This window comes from Gracilinanus agilis, chromosome 6 (assembly GCF_016433145.1).
Source record: "Gracilinanus agilis isolate LMUSP501 chromosome 6, AgileGrace, whole genome shotgun sequence".
NCBI lineage: Eukaryota > Metazoa > Chordata > Mammalia > Didelphimorphia > Didelphidae > Gracilinanus > Gracilinanus agilis.
Genome location: NC_058135.1, coordinates 257,317,937 through 257,334,010, shown reverse-complemented (window position 1 = coordinate 257,334,010; position 16,074 = coordinate 257,317,937). Strand labels below are relative to the sequence as shown.

Sequence of the window (16,074 nt, the reverse complement as noted above, 5' to 3'; positions counted from 1 at the left end):
CTCTTAGTTCCTTGAGCAGTTTAGGAGCAATTTAATTGGGTGGGTGGGTGGGGGCAACATTCTATTTCATCTTCTGCCAGTAAAAGATCTACAAAAATCTTGTTAACTAGAATATTTTGAGGGCAACTGAGTACATACTTAGAATGTATCAATTATTATCCTTTGAGTAATTGTAGATATATTCTCAGGTTTTGTTGTAATTTCTTGTGTTTGATACAATCAAAACAATGCCATCTGCAAAAAAAATAATATAGAGGATCTTCCCAACCACAGGGAAAGCTAACACAATAACTAACACTTTTGGTGATTATACATTTCCTTGTTTTATTTCTCATATAGTGTTTATTATCAGAGAGTCATTGAACAATTATTTCTTTTGTTACATTGGCAATGTAATCTTTAATGATCTTTTTATAAGCATAGGATATTACTTCATTGTAAAAGAGCAAGTAAGGTAGCATTGTTTTCAACAGTGTCTGATGCTTTTTTGTAATCATAATACATGAACACAATAGGATCTTCAGTTCCAAACCTTTCACTAATAAAATAAGATGTGGACCATTGTTAATATTTTGTGAAAGTCTTATTCCTTACCAATACCTTCATTGAGGATTCCCTCAATTGCCTTATAGACAACTCTCAGCGATTTTGTAAAGATGGGAAAGATGTAGAGTGGTTAGAAAGCTGGCTATAGAGTTAAGGACACCTCAGTTCAAGTCTTGCCTCTGACACATACTGACTATATGACTGGGCAAGTCACATAACTTCTTAGTTTTCTTAGAAATTTACTGACTGTAAGTTGCTGAAAAGGTGCTAGCCTATATTGTTATAGGGATTTTCCTTCCTTGGGAATTCTTTGAGATTCCACATATTGTCCCTGTTTCTACTTATAGGAAAAGAGGCATATAGTCTAGTAGTTATTTTCTTGGTCACTTAAAAAAACATCAATAAGGTTAGATATCATTCTCCTGCAGTCCTTTCAATCCTTCAGTTGCCTTGGAAATCAGTTCCTCAATATCTCTAAAATTTTATTGCCTCCAGCATGGATTGGGACTAAATATGCTCAAAAATTTTTGCCAATTTTCCTTTCTTTGACATCTAGGGGATACCATTTGTGAAGATGGGGTTAACTCTCCTTTTGCCTATTTTGAAATTAATCAACAAAAACTGAAAACACTTAACATTAAGTAGGAGAGGTCCACAAGTCAGTTGCTAAAGTGGGTGACAAATCAGAAATGACTGACCACCCCCTGGGCAATGCTAAACATATTTAAAGACTGTAATTGGTCCCCATAAAGTGGAGAAAGGTACAGGAAATGACAGAAAAAAGTACTATAAAAAGTGATGAACTTCCTGTCCAAGAGGTCTTTGTCCTGAATTTTATGTTGGAGGGTCTTGGACTGGGTCTGTGACTTGGAGCTAAGACTTGGACCTGGGACTCTGGCTCTTGGACTGCTTCTGGTAAGACTGCTCCTGGATCTTCTCCCTTTGGAGTTTGGCTTGGGTGAGTGAAAAGTTGACCCTCCTTTCCTGGTTTCTGAAGAGATTAGTTGTGGAGAGGCTTTCCCTTCTTGGAGGAGGTCACATGGGTTGAACCCTTGCTTAATTCATCACCAAGTCCTCCTGCTGAGGGGTTAACAGGTCCTGCCTAGGTTGAGCCAGGGGACCATAGCAATATTTAGGGTAATAGACTAGAATTCTTCTCTACCCTCTTTTACATTTCTCTACTTTCACTCTTTCCACATTTTTGTAAATAAAACCATTAAAAGTTGATTTGAATTGAGCTACAATATTTTTAAAATCAGTGATGACAGTATTATCTTAAAATTCTCATATATTTTAGTCAAACCCTTAATTTAATTCCTTACACATTCCTAGGTTCTCTGTAAGCAACTCAGGGACTGTAATGTTAGGATCCAAGTGTAATTGTTCTATTATTTTTGTTAGGGGGGAAAGTGTGTTATAATGAGTTCTGAAAATATTTTCCCTTTCCTTTTGTTTGTAATTCTCTTTTGGTTATTGTTGAAATACCTTGGAATAACTGTGCTTCATTAGATAGCTTGCCAAGCTTTCTGTAGAAAGGCTTAATCCTTCACTCTTTCTGCTTTATGAGGCAATTCTGCTCATAATCATCCACCATTTATAAGATTTTACAAATAAATGTATAATTTTTAAGGAGTAAAAATTATGGTTGGACTGAATATTTAAGAGTTTTGGTCACCAGAAATAATTGTTTACACAGTTTCCAAATTAAAGACCCAAGTCCTGATGACTTTTATGGTAGTTTATTTACAAATATGGCAGTTTATTTACAAATTTACAAATATATATACATATATTTATTGGAGGGAGGGAGAGAGAGAGAGAGAGAGAAAGACAGACAGAGAGAGAGAGAGAGACAGAGACAGAGAGAGAGAGACAGAGAGAACCAACTCTGGCTTATTCTGCTGGGTCCCAAATTGAAGACATAGGAATAATAGGAGGGAATTCCAAAGAGGTAAATGTGTATTTGTTATCAGGATACATTTCCCAAGAGGTGACCCAATGTGCAACAGACTGCTTCTGAAGGGGATCCCTTCTCCTTCATTGGAGGTCACAAGTCACCCATTCAATGATCACTTGCTGGGGACATTGTAGAGGGGATGAAGGGGCTGCTGGAAGCAGCTGGAACAAGCTCTAGAGAGATGATTGTTAAATTTTCAGTGTGGGCACTGATATTTAGGAATTCAGTGAAGATTATAAAAAAGGGCTTACTTTATTGCTTTGGTGATTGCCTGAATTTAAGAAAAGTGATGGATAAACTGTTTGTAATGCAGATTAAATCTAAAAGTGTGTCATGTGTTTTTTCCCCTCTAGGGGAAAGACTTTTGTTAAACATTTTGCCAGCATGATCTTGGGAGTCGTGGTCAGGTACAGATTGGACTAGTTGGCTTCTGAGGTCTCTTCCAACTTGGATAACCTCTGAGGAAACAGAGGATGCAGGATATAGTGATGATGACGATAGCTAGCATTTATATGAGGCTCTAATGTTTGCAAAGTGCTTTCAATATATTATCACATTTGATCCTCAAAACTCTAGAGCAGTGATTCCCAAAGTGGGCACCACCGCCCCCTGGTGGGTGCTGCAGCGATCCAGGAGGCGGTGATGGCCACAGGTGCATTTATCTTTCCTATTAATTGCTATTAAAATAAAAAAAATTAATTTCCAGGGGCGCTAAGTAATATTTTTTTTTCTGGAAAGGGGGCGGCAGGCCAATAAAGTTTGGGAACCACTGGGCTAGAATGCAGATGCTTTTACTACCCCCATTTAACAGATAAGGAAACCGTGGTGGAAAAAGGTTAATTGACTTGCCCAAGGTCACATACCTAATAAGTATCAAAGGCAGGTTTTGAACTCAAGGCTCTCTAGTACTGCTGCTCTAACTGAAGCATCAGGAACCACTGTCCTTTTTATATGTTTGCTCTACAGTTCAACCGATAGACCTTAGGTCTTCCTTCTACCTTTTGAACTCAAGAGCAAGTATTTACCTTCTGAAAAGACTGTGTGGTATTTTCTATTAGAAACATAGCAGACTACAACTGTATAATTAGAATTTTGCTCCCCAGGGACTCCCTCTGCCAGTATCCCATGTTCCCCCTCACGTTACATGCTAACATAGGGAGGATAGAAGTTTTATATGATCCCGCCCCTCTCGCTCTCTTCTCCTGGGAACGTGGCTGTGGAGGCTGGGGGTGAGAGCGTGGCAGGAAAATTTACCCACATGTTTTTTCACTCAGGCTTTTGCTTTTGTTCTTTTTATTCCTTCTACTTCAAGTGATTATTAATAAATCTTATAAAATATAATACTTGGAGTTAGTGGATATTAATTTTAATTTTACGTAACTAGTAACAAATTGCTATCTCTGTCAGATGGCTATATTCTTTCCCTTTTCCATGTCTCCACTCCCTTTTTGCAGGGGAAGAGGATTGCTCGAGCTCATTTACCATCAACATGAGAGACACTGTTAATTGGTTTCCCAGGAGGGGTGATGACCTCCCACCAACCATCCACATTCTCATTCCTCTTCTCCTCTGAGACAAATTGACAAAATGGCCAAACTTATGACAAAGAATGCTCTCCACTTCCAGAGAATGAACTGCTTGAGTCAGAAGGCAGATCAAAGCATGTGATTTTTCACTTTGGTTCATCTGGGTTTTGGTTTAATATGATTCTTCTTTCACAAAATGACCCATATGGAAATATATTTTACATGATAATACATGTATAACCCACATTGAATTGTTTGACAGCTCCAGGAGGGGAGAGGGAAGAAGGAAAGGAGACAATTTGGATCATCTAACTTTGGAAAACTCAAGTCAAAATTTGTGATTACATATAATTGGTAAAATAAAATATCTTTATAATAAAAAAGAAAAAAGAAAGAAATGGCCAAGTCTTCATTGCATCATGGCCCCACAGAATCAATTCAAGGTAGCTTAACTGTCAGATGTTGACATGAGAACCTTGACTTTGGTCCCATAAGCACCACAGGGTGACAAAGCATCCAAGGGCGACAAACAGTATTCACTCTGCATTCTGAGAGCAAGGAGCCAGCACTGCAGGGAGGCAGGTTGAGGTCTGATGTAGAGAGAATATTGTCAATAATCAGAGCTATCCCAGAGTGGAATGGGCTGCTGGGGGAGGTAGGGAAGCACTCAAGCAGAGCGTGGAGGGCCACTTGATGAATATGTTGTAAAGGGAATTCTTACTTGGATACACAGTAGACCAGATGACCTTCGAGGTCCCCCGTGATCCAGGGCTAGGGTGCTATGAGTTGGACTACCTCAGAGATTGCTTTAATCTCAAGAGAATATACCATAAATGTACCTTAAAGCAAGGATACCTGAACGACTTGAAATCAATAGGGACCAACCAGCACCCTCAGGACCTTCCAAATGAGAAAACAATATTTGCAAAGATAATGAGATCAGCTGGTTTCCCAAATGGTTCCAAAATGTGTTAGTGGGTTACAGCGAGCAGAGTCTAGCATTTTCCCATCCTTACAATAACAACAACAATAACTTCCCCAGAGGCGACACAACGTGCTACAGACTGTCTCCGGAGGTAATCCCTTCTCCTTCACTGGAGGTTACAAATCAGAGGTTCATTGATCATATGTTGGAGGTATTTTATAGAGAATGAAGTGTGAAGCATTTCATCTCCATCTCATTTGAGTCTCAGACCAATCCTGGGACGTTGGTGCCATTGGCACGATTATTTCCATTTTGTAAAGGAGGCACCAGAGGCAGGTTTTGAATACAAGTCTTCTGGAGTTCAAATTTCATATTTTGCTCACTATAGCAATAGGTTGTGAGCTCTTTGAGAGCAGGGGTGGTCTTTTTGCCTCTTTCGTATCTTCAGTACTTAGTACAGTGTCTAGTATACAGTAAACACTGGATAAATGTTTATTTTATTAATAATGATTAATTCTATCACACTCTCATCAGCTTGTTTGATTTATCGGTCCTGTCCCTTTATTGGGTGAACAAAAATGTTGGGAGGAGGTAGGAGATGTATTTTCTTTTAGGAGGGGGAGGGACACAGTATAGATTTATATTTTAATTAGTTTATATTTTATTTTTCTATTTTAATTAGTTTAGTTGCATGATAGCACATGCATAACCTATATTACCTGCCATCTTGGTAATGAGTAAGAAAGGAGAGGAAGGGCTAGAAAATGGATAACAAAGCATCGGAAAACAATTATTAAAATTATATCTACATGTAATTGGGGAAAATAGAATAAAAAAGAAAAATTAATTAGTTTAGGCAGTGTGGTGTAGTAGAAAGGGCACTGTTTTGAGAATCAGCGGGCTTGGATTCAAATCCTACTTCTATCACTCGCTACCTGTGAGACCTTAGGTCCTAACTGGTAAAATGAGGAAACTAAATGAGTTCTTTTCTTTTTAAAATTGTCTATAAAAAAGCATTTTATAAGTTGCCTTAAAGCCTCTTTTCCAAGATGTCTTTCATGCATAAATTGAAGTAATAGCAGATATCTGGATCAAGTCCTACATCAATATTTGCCTATTGGACATTTGGAATCATCTTTCCTATGGGCATCTCAAAGAATGAGTTATCTTCTAGGGTCCCATCTAGTTCTAGAGCTATGATCCTGGGATGGAAATTCCTTTTACCAATAGAGATCAGAAATCTAATCTAGACCTTGGAACCACAGGATCTTAGATTCTAGAAGCAATCCGACAAGCTCTTTCGTCCCCAGAGACAGGGAAACTCAAGTACTGCAGCATTTGGAAGGAGTCCCGAAATCAGGCTTTCTCAAATCTGGGTGCAATTTGGTACATTCATTTGTGTTTGGAACTGTGGTGGCCGTGGGAGGAGATGAGTGGGGGAGGCACTCTGAACCTCCACTGGCAGGTTCATTTGCAGTCCCCGACTGCCGACAGGGTTGGCATCCCTAAGCACATCTCTCCTGGCTTGCAGTAACTGCCTGCCTCCTCCTCTCCCCACACCTTCTCTGCCTCCCCAGGCCCTCCCTTCCTCCTACAGCTTTTTCTCTCCCTCTTGCTCCTGCAAAGGAGTCACCAGGAGAAAGGATTCTCCTTTGAAAGATGCTCCAGCAAAAACACAAAACACCCCCTCCCCAAAAATCCAACAACCAATCAACAAACAAACAAAAAATGTCCTCCTGGTGTTTGAGAAACCACAGCTGGGAAAATGAAAGGGAGCCGGGTTCTGGTTCTTCTGCTTCTTTTTTTTTTCTTTAGAGTATAATAATACTTGACAGCTAAATGATAACAACAGTTAGCATTCGCATAACACTCCAAATTTGCAAAGCATTTGATACTTAAAGCAACTCTGGGAGGTAGGAGCAATCATTGTTGTTTCTGTCATGTCTATCATTTCTGATTCTTGGTGACCCTGTTTGGGATTTTCTTGGCAAAGATACTGGAGTGGTTTGCCACTTCCTTTACAGATGAGGAAACTGAGGCAAACAACGTTAGGTGACTTACCCAGGGACACCAAGATAGTAAGTGTGTGAGGCTGAATTTGAACTCAGGAAGATGAGCCTTTCTGACTCCAGGCATGGCACCATTGCTGCTCTAAGAGCAATCATTATACCCATTAAAAAATGGGGAAACTGAGACAGTAATTAAGTGCCTTATTCAGGTAATAAGAAAGAGTCCCAGGTAAGAACCACTTTCAGGTCTTCCTGATTCTGAGTCCCATGTTCTACCCACTATACCACCTAGCTATCTGTGATGATAGAGAGCCACTTTAAGGTTTACATGAAGAAGCTTTACCTTCTTTATGTGTATGATGGAATGGCAGTGCTAGACAGTAGGAACGGCAGTGCTAGACAGACAGTAGGTCTTGGAGTAAGGAATATCTGAGTTCAAGTACTATTTATGACACTTAACTGTATGACTTTGGCTCAGTCATTTTACTTCTTGGTACCCCCAGGAAATTCTAAGATCAAAATTGAAAGAACAAAATAGAAAGAAAGTAGGTTTCAGAATCAGAGGGCCTGCGTGGGAATGTTGCCTCTGCCACTCCCTACCTTTGTGACCTTGGACAGGTCACTTAACCTTTTAGAGCCTCAGTTTCCTTACCTATCAAATAAGAAGGCATCAGGCTAGAAACTCTAAGGCTCCTTTGAGCTCTATATCTATTATCCTAAATTACTGATAAGCTGCTCATCCTCCATTGGAAAAGGGAGCTTCCATACTGGGAGTTCTCCAAACCAATGAAAACAGTATTATAATTCCTCTCTAACAACAACAAGAAGGAAATTCCATTTCTTGGTTCTCTTAACACAACTCCTGATATTTAGCATTTGTGACAAATGGAAAGTAATGGGCAGAATGCCAGCTTCTAGAGGGCAGAAACTGCTTATTTTTAATCTTTGAAGCTCCAGTGTCTAGCATGGTGCCTGAAACAAATAGGTGGCTAATAAATGTTGAAATATTAAGTCCCAGAGATCCTTGCTGATTTTCATTTGAAATCTGTTCAGTAGTTTTAGTTATTTCTGACTCTTTGTGACCGCATTTGGGGTTTTCTTGGCAAAGATACTGGAGTGGTTTGTCATTTCCTTCTCCAGCTCATGTTACAGATGAGGAAATCCAGGCAGAAGAGGTTAAATGATTTGCTCAGGGTCACACAGCTTGTGTCTGAGGCTGGGTTTGAACTCAGGTCTTCCCAATTCTAGACCTCTGTGCACTGTGTCACCTAGCTGCCCAATTCTGAAATCTGTGTGGAGCCATAGAAGGACCTTCCTTCCTTAAACATTCATTTATAGCATTACTATAGCCAACTACTTAATGCCATCGTCCAGTTCTTTATAAGGATTGACTCAACACAGGGGCATGGACAATATAGGAAACACAAGAGAATTATTGAATCTTAGCTTTGGAGAGGACTCCTGAAGACACTGAGCAGCTAGGTAAGTGGTGCAGTGGGCAGAGTGATGAACTTGGATGTGTAGAAGACCCTTCATTTATAATCACTAGTTAGTAGTAGGACTTTTGTGCCTCACTTTCCACAGCTGTCAAATGGGATAATACTTACTTAACGAGGTCATTGTGAAGACCAAACAAGATAACAAATGTAAGACACACTGTAACTCTTAGAGTGCTATATAAACTCTAGCTAGTCTAGGAAAAGAATTCAGTTTGATAATATGCTCAAATAATAGTCATTCAGTTTTTGCTTGAAGACTTCCGATAACAGAGAACCTACTTCTACCTCCTGAGGGAGCCTATTGGATTTTGGGATAGTTCTGACTGCTATCCTAATGTGTATCTCTTTGATTCTTTAGCCCAATGCTCCAAGGAAATCAATCCTTCTTCTCCTTGCCAGCTCCTTTATTTTATTTTGTTAAAACCCTTACCTTCCATCTTGGAGTCAATAATGTGTATTGGTTCCAAGGCAGAAGAGTGGTAAGGGCTAGGCAATGGGGGTCAAGTGACTTGCCCAGGGTCACCCAGGACCTCCCATCTCTGAGCCTGGCTTTCAATCCACTGAGCCACTAAGCTGCCCCCACCAGCTCCTTTAAATATCTGAAGATATCTGCAACACTCCCCCAACTAAGCCTTCTCTTCTCTAGGCTAAATATGTATAAATCCCTAAAGGCAATTGGGATGTGGCTTGATTCAAGACCCTGTACCATCCTGGTTGCTTTCTCTGGACACTCTCCAGCTTATTGATGCCCTTTTAAAGCCATTGTACCCAGAACTGCTCATAATACTTCCAAAGAAGGCTGACCACAGCAGGGTAGATCAGGCCAACTTTCAGATGCTTTGCAGCCCAAGACTCCATTAATCTTCTTGACTACCATAGTATACCATTGACTTATATGGATCTTATGAAATACTAAATGAAAAGCTAGATCTATGAGCAGAAACTTTTATTTTTATTTTCTGTCTCTAAGGGGGCTACCCTGATGTATGAGTGTTTGTGCTGATTCAATAGTCATCTCTAGCAAGATCTTTTTTCTTTTCTCTGTTTTCATACACTTTGGAAAAGGAAGTTTCCATACCAGTAGTTCCTGAAACCTATGAAAACACAGTTTTATCTCCCACACCAACAAAAATTAAAAAAGGGAAACTATATCTTTGGACTCCATTTTATTGTTCAGTCATTTCAGTTTAGATCAATTCTTTGTGACCCCATTTGGAGTTTTCATGGAAAAGATACTGGAGTGATTTGCCATTTCCTTCTTCAGTTCATTTTGCAGATGTGGAAATTGAGGCAAACAAGGTTGAGTGAGGTGCCCAAGGTCACACAGCTAGTATCTGAGTCTGGATTTGAACTCATATCTTCCTAACTCTAGACCCAGAGCACTATCTACTAACCCATCCTGACTCCATATCATTGTCTCATATGGAACTTATTGTCTGCTAAATTAAATTAAAAGCTAGATCTGTGAGTGTAGATTTTTATTCTTCTTTTTCTGTCTCTAAAAGGGCTACTCTGATACATGAGTGTTTGTGTTGATTCAATAGTCACCTCCAGCAGGATCTCTTCTCTTTTTCCTGTTTTCTTACACTCACAGGAGAATGAACCTCTGATGAGTAAGTCAGACATGAATAAAAAGGGTCAAATACACCACTGAAAGACATGCAGTTGTCAGACCCAACCAATAAGAAGAGAGAACCCAAGTTACCTGTAATCACCCAATAATCTCTAGTTGTTTCTGAGACATCGAGGTTGGGGTATTCCAAGGCTAAAACAAACAAAACAACAAAGATAAACATATTTTCTTACATCTCTCCTGCTGGACAGGCTCTAAAAAATGTTTGTTGTAAAAGAAAATTCAAGCATGCCAAAAAAGAATGAATCAACTAAATCTAGCCTTCTCCTGCTCAGTGACTATGAACACATACACAGGCAGGACCATTGTCTACAGTCCTGAAAATGGATCCACTTAGTTGAGGGCTGATTTGCAGACTCACCATTTTCTAGGATTTGTAGGTCTGAGCCAGATTATTATGATAAAGTGGTTTTCTTATTAAATGCCAGTACTGTCGAGGCATTTTTTAAATGAAGTGGAAGTTCCTGCCTAGATCTCCATTTTCATTTATTTCCCAAAAATGCTCATCTTTTCAGGGAATGGGCAGCTATCCCTCTCGTAAACTGGATAGAGAATAGGGCTTGGGAGTCCAAAGTCTTGAGTATGGACTCGATTTTCCATTTTATGTAAGTGACAGTAGGAAAAAAATCACTTACTCCCTTTCCCAGCAACCTATAGGATTGTGGTAAGGTTCCAATGGAACATCAATGCTTCTGACGATATCCTTTGACTATAAAGCACTTTTAAAAAGATAATATCATCATCATGATTATTTTTATTGCTGAAAGGCAAAATATCATCGTGGATAAAGGTCTAGCCCAGTGATTCTCAAAGTGGGTGCCACCGCCCCCTGGTGGGTGCTGCAGCGATCCAGAGGAGCAGTGATGGCTACACTTTTTTTTTTTGTATTACATTCTATTCTGAGTTCAATAAATAGTTTCATAATTTTCACGGGGTGCTAAGTAATATTTTTTCTGGAAAGGGGGCGGTAGGCCAAAAAATTTTGGGAACCACTGCCCTTGGATCAAAAAAACCCAACATTTAAGTCCTGCCTTTGATTCATAATGGTTGAATGTGATAACGAGCCACGTCATATAATCTCTCAGTGTCCCAAGTGAGTCACCAAGTCTACAAATTGCCAATGTGTGCCAAAGGAGGGAATTTTCACACTGGAAGTTCTCTGCTCCACAGGCCAAAAAAAAAACACGACTATCATATGCATTTTGCTCCAAAAGCTAAATTTAGTTGATCAGACAGCACTCTTCTAGAACTGTCAGACTCAGGCTTCTTTACAGTTTGATGACAATCAAAATATGAAGGTGATGACAAAAAAGAAACTCTTCACATGTGGCCAGGAAGGAGACTGGGATTAGGGGAAATGCATACTCCCCTAAATCCCTTCTCCCCAGAACGCATGGAAGTACCCAAAAAGCATGCCATGAAGTCCTTGCTGAAAGATTTAAATCAACTAGATGAGTCAATTAGAAGAGACACTTTTCGTGTGTGGGCTAACAGATGGAAAACCTACCCTCCACCCTTGGACAACACATCAAGTGAAAGAAAAATTAGATCTCCAAGCTCAGACCTTTCTTTGCTTATTTGTGGCTACCAAGAAAAAAAATGTTGGGGCAGGAGATGCAGGATACACAGTCTCGGGAGGACCCAGGTAATGCATTTAATGAGGTTTGGGTAATCGGATCATTAGAGGGCGTGCAGGCTCCAAGAGGAAGCCCACAGCCCTGTGGGGACTTTCGTCAAGGGGAGCTGAGAGACTTAATTGTAAATGAGTTTACATCATGAAGCTGCATGGGCTGTGATGTCTCAACATAGAACAGGTGCCTTGTTACCTGATGGCCTGGGGACTTCTGCCAACTGGCGACCTGGGGGAATGACATCAACCCTGGTGGCTGAGGGAAAGAAGCCCTACCAGTTAAGTGAGCAACTTTTAGTCTGTTCAACTCAACACCATCATAGCTTTTATTTTTTTTTCCCCTGGTTTCCAGGAAAAGGGTGGGGATGGAATGAGATGAGAGAGCTCATGGTGACTGCTGGAAGATGTGATTGTGGGGAAGGCCATTTGGAGGAGAGTCCCCAGGAGTGCGACCTCAGCCCCCTCCCACAGGCATACTCACACTCGGCGATGGTCAGGGGAGGGTAAGTGAGGTAGAAGCCAACCAGCTCGGCCGACAGCTGGCTCAGGAGGCTGCTGGACACGGTGCCGTTGAGGAGCGAGCTCTGGTTCCGGACGGCGTAAGTCAAGGTAACCGCCTGGGAGGCGTTGGACGTGTTCAGAATCTGAATCAACGGGAGAGAGACGTGTAAAGGAGAGGTGTCGGCTGAGTCATGGCTGGAGGAGTGGGAGTGGGCGGCTTTTAGGGTGGGAACACAAAGGACTTTAGAAATCCTTTCTCTATAGAGACTTGTCTTGTCTCTAACTCCTGACTGCATGATTTCTTTCAGTGGCACCATAATTCACTCATGATCCTTTGTTCTTCCTTATTCAAAACCTTGCCAAGATTTTCCTTCTCTGTTATACCTAGTCACTTACTCAGTCCCTTTATAGGATCGTAGATTTAGACCTTGATGTGCATTGAGTTCTGATCCCTCATTTTACAGATAAGGAAATGGAGACCTAGAACAATTAAGTGACTGGAAGACCACAGGTATGGTAAATGGCAGAATTTGAATTTAGGACGTCTCTCTTCATCTCCTGTGCCATGTTGTTATTGTTGAGTTGTTTCAGTCCTGTCTTACTCTTCATGACCCCATTTGGGGTTTTCTTGGCAAAGAAACTGGAATGGCTTGCCATTTCCTTCTCCAGCTCATCTTACAGATGAGGAAATTGAGGCAAATGGGGTGAAGTGACTTGGCTAGGGACATACAGCTAATAAGTATTTGAGGCTGGATTTGAACTCAAGAAGATTGGATCTTCCTGACTCCAGATCCAACACTCTGTGTACTATGGTGCCACTTAGCCACCCTACTATGCACCATGTTGACTCTCAATTCCACTCCTGATTTTTTTTCCCATCTATTTCCTACTCACTCCTCATATTTTCACCATTCTAGTTCAGGTTCTTATTATCCCTCACCTGAAGGATTACATCAGCCTCCTAGCAGGTCTTCACACCTCTAATCTCACCCTCCCACTGCCCACCTGGCAAAGGCACTGCTTCCACATTACTCTTCCCTTATTTTCCCTCTGCTGGGATTCTGACACTCCAATGACTCTGTACTGCCTCCTGAATAAAATCCAAATTTCTCTGTCCTGTATATGCAAGGCCCTCCGTAATCTGGTGTCCTGACACTTTCCCAGCCTCAGTTCAGAACTATCACCTTATTAATTAAGAAATAAGAAGCATTTAGTTAGTACTTCCACGTTTTTCCATGTGATTTACACATTACTCCATAAAGTAGGTGCTATTACTATGTCCATTTAACAGATGAGTTAACTGAGGATGAAAAAGATCAAGTGACTTGTCCAAGGTCACACAAGTGTTTGAAGCAGGATTCAAACTCATGTCATCCTGACTCCAAGTCCAAGAATCCATCTATTTTGCCACTCTTTTTTGCCTCTAGGCAAAGATTATTGGGGAAACGTTATGACCAGAGTTGTTCTTAAGACTGAAAGACAGTATGGCACAGTAGAGAGAATGCTGGGCTTGGAGTCAAGAAGACTTGGGGGTCAAGTCCTGCCTCTGCATACCAAGTACATGGCCTCAAATCATGGCAATTTCTTAAGGCTGTAAGTAACAAATGAACAGCCAACCTACACTGGTGGGAGTTTCTATACTGGAAGCTCATAAGATCACAGATCTAGAGCTAGAAGGGACTTCAGAGGTCATCTAGTCCAACTCCCTGATTTGAGAGATAAGGAAACTGAGGCCAAGGAGGTAAAGTGATTTATCCAAAGTGACACAGACAGTAAGAAATCCCCAGAAGGTAGCTTTCTAACTCTAAATCCAGGGCTCCTTCCATTGAACCACACTGCCTCCTTGTTCAAACTGAGTTGAAATTATACATGTGGCCAAGAAGAAAATAACTGGATATCATAAGCAGTGACATGTCTCAAAAGAGCAAAGCCTTCGAGTATAAAAATAGATTACAAAAAACTTGGCTTGAGACCCAATTAAGAGGGGGTATTTAGAGGCAACTCATGGGCTCGAAGGGAAGGAAGTTAATAAATAGAAATAAATTGGGAACATAAGGCTCACATCACAATTTGCAAGGCTTATTTCTCACACTAACTTTGAGGTAAACAGGATGAGTATTAATACCCTTATCTTAAAGATGAGGGAACTAAGAATTTGGGGTCTTGCTCCAGGTAGGATCCAATAAGTACTAGGGCTGGAATTTTAATTGAGATTTCTTGACTCTAAATCCAGTATGCCTTCAACTTCAACCACACTGCCTCCTATTGGCTATTTTTTTAAAAAGTAATCTATTCTCATTATCAGTGACATATTGCAGTCTAATATGTCAGAACCTGATGTACAGAGGGAAGAGAAGTTACACTTGGGAAACAATGTTATGAAAAGGCGTTGGACCTAAACAAATCCATAAAAAGGAAAATCTATGCAGGGAATAAAACAATTAAAAATATTCAGGAAATTGAATTTCAAGTCGTTTAAAAGAGAAAATGATCACAAAAGAAATGAAAATAGCATGGATATTAACATTACCCCCCCCCAAAAGTGATCAAGATGGTAACAGGATCTGACCTATCTCCCATTTTCTCACTGCTTTAAAAGTTTCATGAGGGGGCAGCTGGGTGGCTCAGTGGCTTGAGAGCCAGGCCTAGAGACGGGAGGTCCTAGGTTCAAATCCGGCCTCAGACACTTCCCAGCTGTGTGACCCTGGGCAAGTCACTTAACCTCCTTTGCCTAGCCCTTCCCATTCTTCTGCCTTGGAGCCAATACACAGTATTGACTCCAAGATGGAAGGTAAAGGGTTGTGTTTTTTTTAAACCCTTAACTTCTGTGTATTGGCTCCTTGCTGGTGGGCAATGGGGGTCAAGTGACTTGCCCAGGGTCACACAGCTGGGAAGTGTCTGAGGCTGGATTTGAACCTAGGACCTCCCATCTCTAGGTCTGACTCTGAAGGTAAAGATTTTAAAAAAATAATAAAAGTTTCACAAGAATGGTCTATTTACACATTAGAGGTATCCTTGATGAAAATTTAAGAAGTTAACAGGAAGGCTTTCATAGTCAATTCTCTATATTAGGTCACATATTCACAGTCACATGACTAAGAAAGATAGAAACTACATCTTGCTATCTTTATTAGTTTATCTTTAAACAAAAAAAATAATAAAAGGAATGAATTCAGGCATCTTAGTGATATAGTGGATAGAGTGCTGGATTTGAGGTATGAAAGATCTGAATTACTGTGATTTAAACTCACTCTGTCTCAGATTTCCTCATCTGTAAAATGGAGATCATAATAGCACCTGCCTCACAGGGTTATTATCAAGATAGAATAATATAACATTAAAAATGTTTTGCAAACGTTAAAGGGCTATTTAAATACGAATAATAGAAGCAGCAGCAGCAATGTTTCTTCTGCATATGTTAAGATCATGCCGGATGGTACTATCAAAAGAACACTGAATTTAGAGTCAAAGGATTGAAAGTCAAATCTCGAGTCTGTTACTTAGCCCCCAAATGGCCTCAACTAAATTATGTAAACTCCTTTGTAAAATGAAGGAACTGAACTGGATGTCTTCTAAGGCCCCTTCCAGCTTTCATTTAATGATCCTATGATCCCTGACAAATACAGTCACAGAAATTAATTATATCAAGCAAAGCCTAAAATGATTGCTAACAGGATTCAGAACTATATTTAAAGACACAGAGCACAAAGTCTCTGTGGATAAAAATGATAATAATATTAATGATAATAGATTGCATTCATATTATTCTTCATAGCTTGCAAAATGCTTTACAAACACGATCTCATTTCTTTCCTCACAATCCTGGGAAGTGGGTGCTATTATTAATT

The 16,074-nt window shown here is 40.2% G+C and overlaps 1 protein-coding gene across 1 annotated transcript in view; it reads right to left on the bottom strand.

The window, feature by feature from the left end:
• KIAA1549L (KIAA1549 like) overlaps nucleotides 1-16,074 on the bottom strand; it is a 190,311-nt gene that overhangs the window by 130,858 nt on the left and 43,379 nt on the right. The window contains exons 8-9 of the mRNA XM_044681845.1: nucleotides 12,207-12,369; nucleotides 10,168-10,227 (exon numbers count right to left, since the gene is read on the bottom strand). Of these exons, the coding sequence (XP_044537780.1) occupies nucleotides 10,168-10,227; nucleotides 12,207-12,369 (223 nt within the window). The remainder of the gene's footprint in view (nucleotides 1-10,167; nucleotides 10,228-12,206; nucleotides 12,370-16,074) is intronic.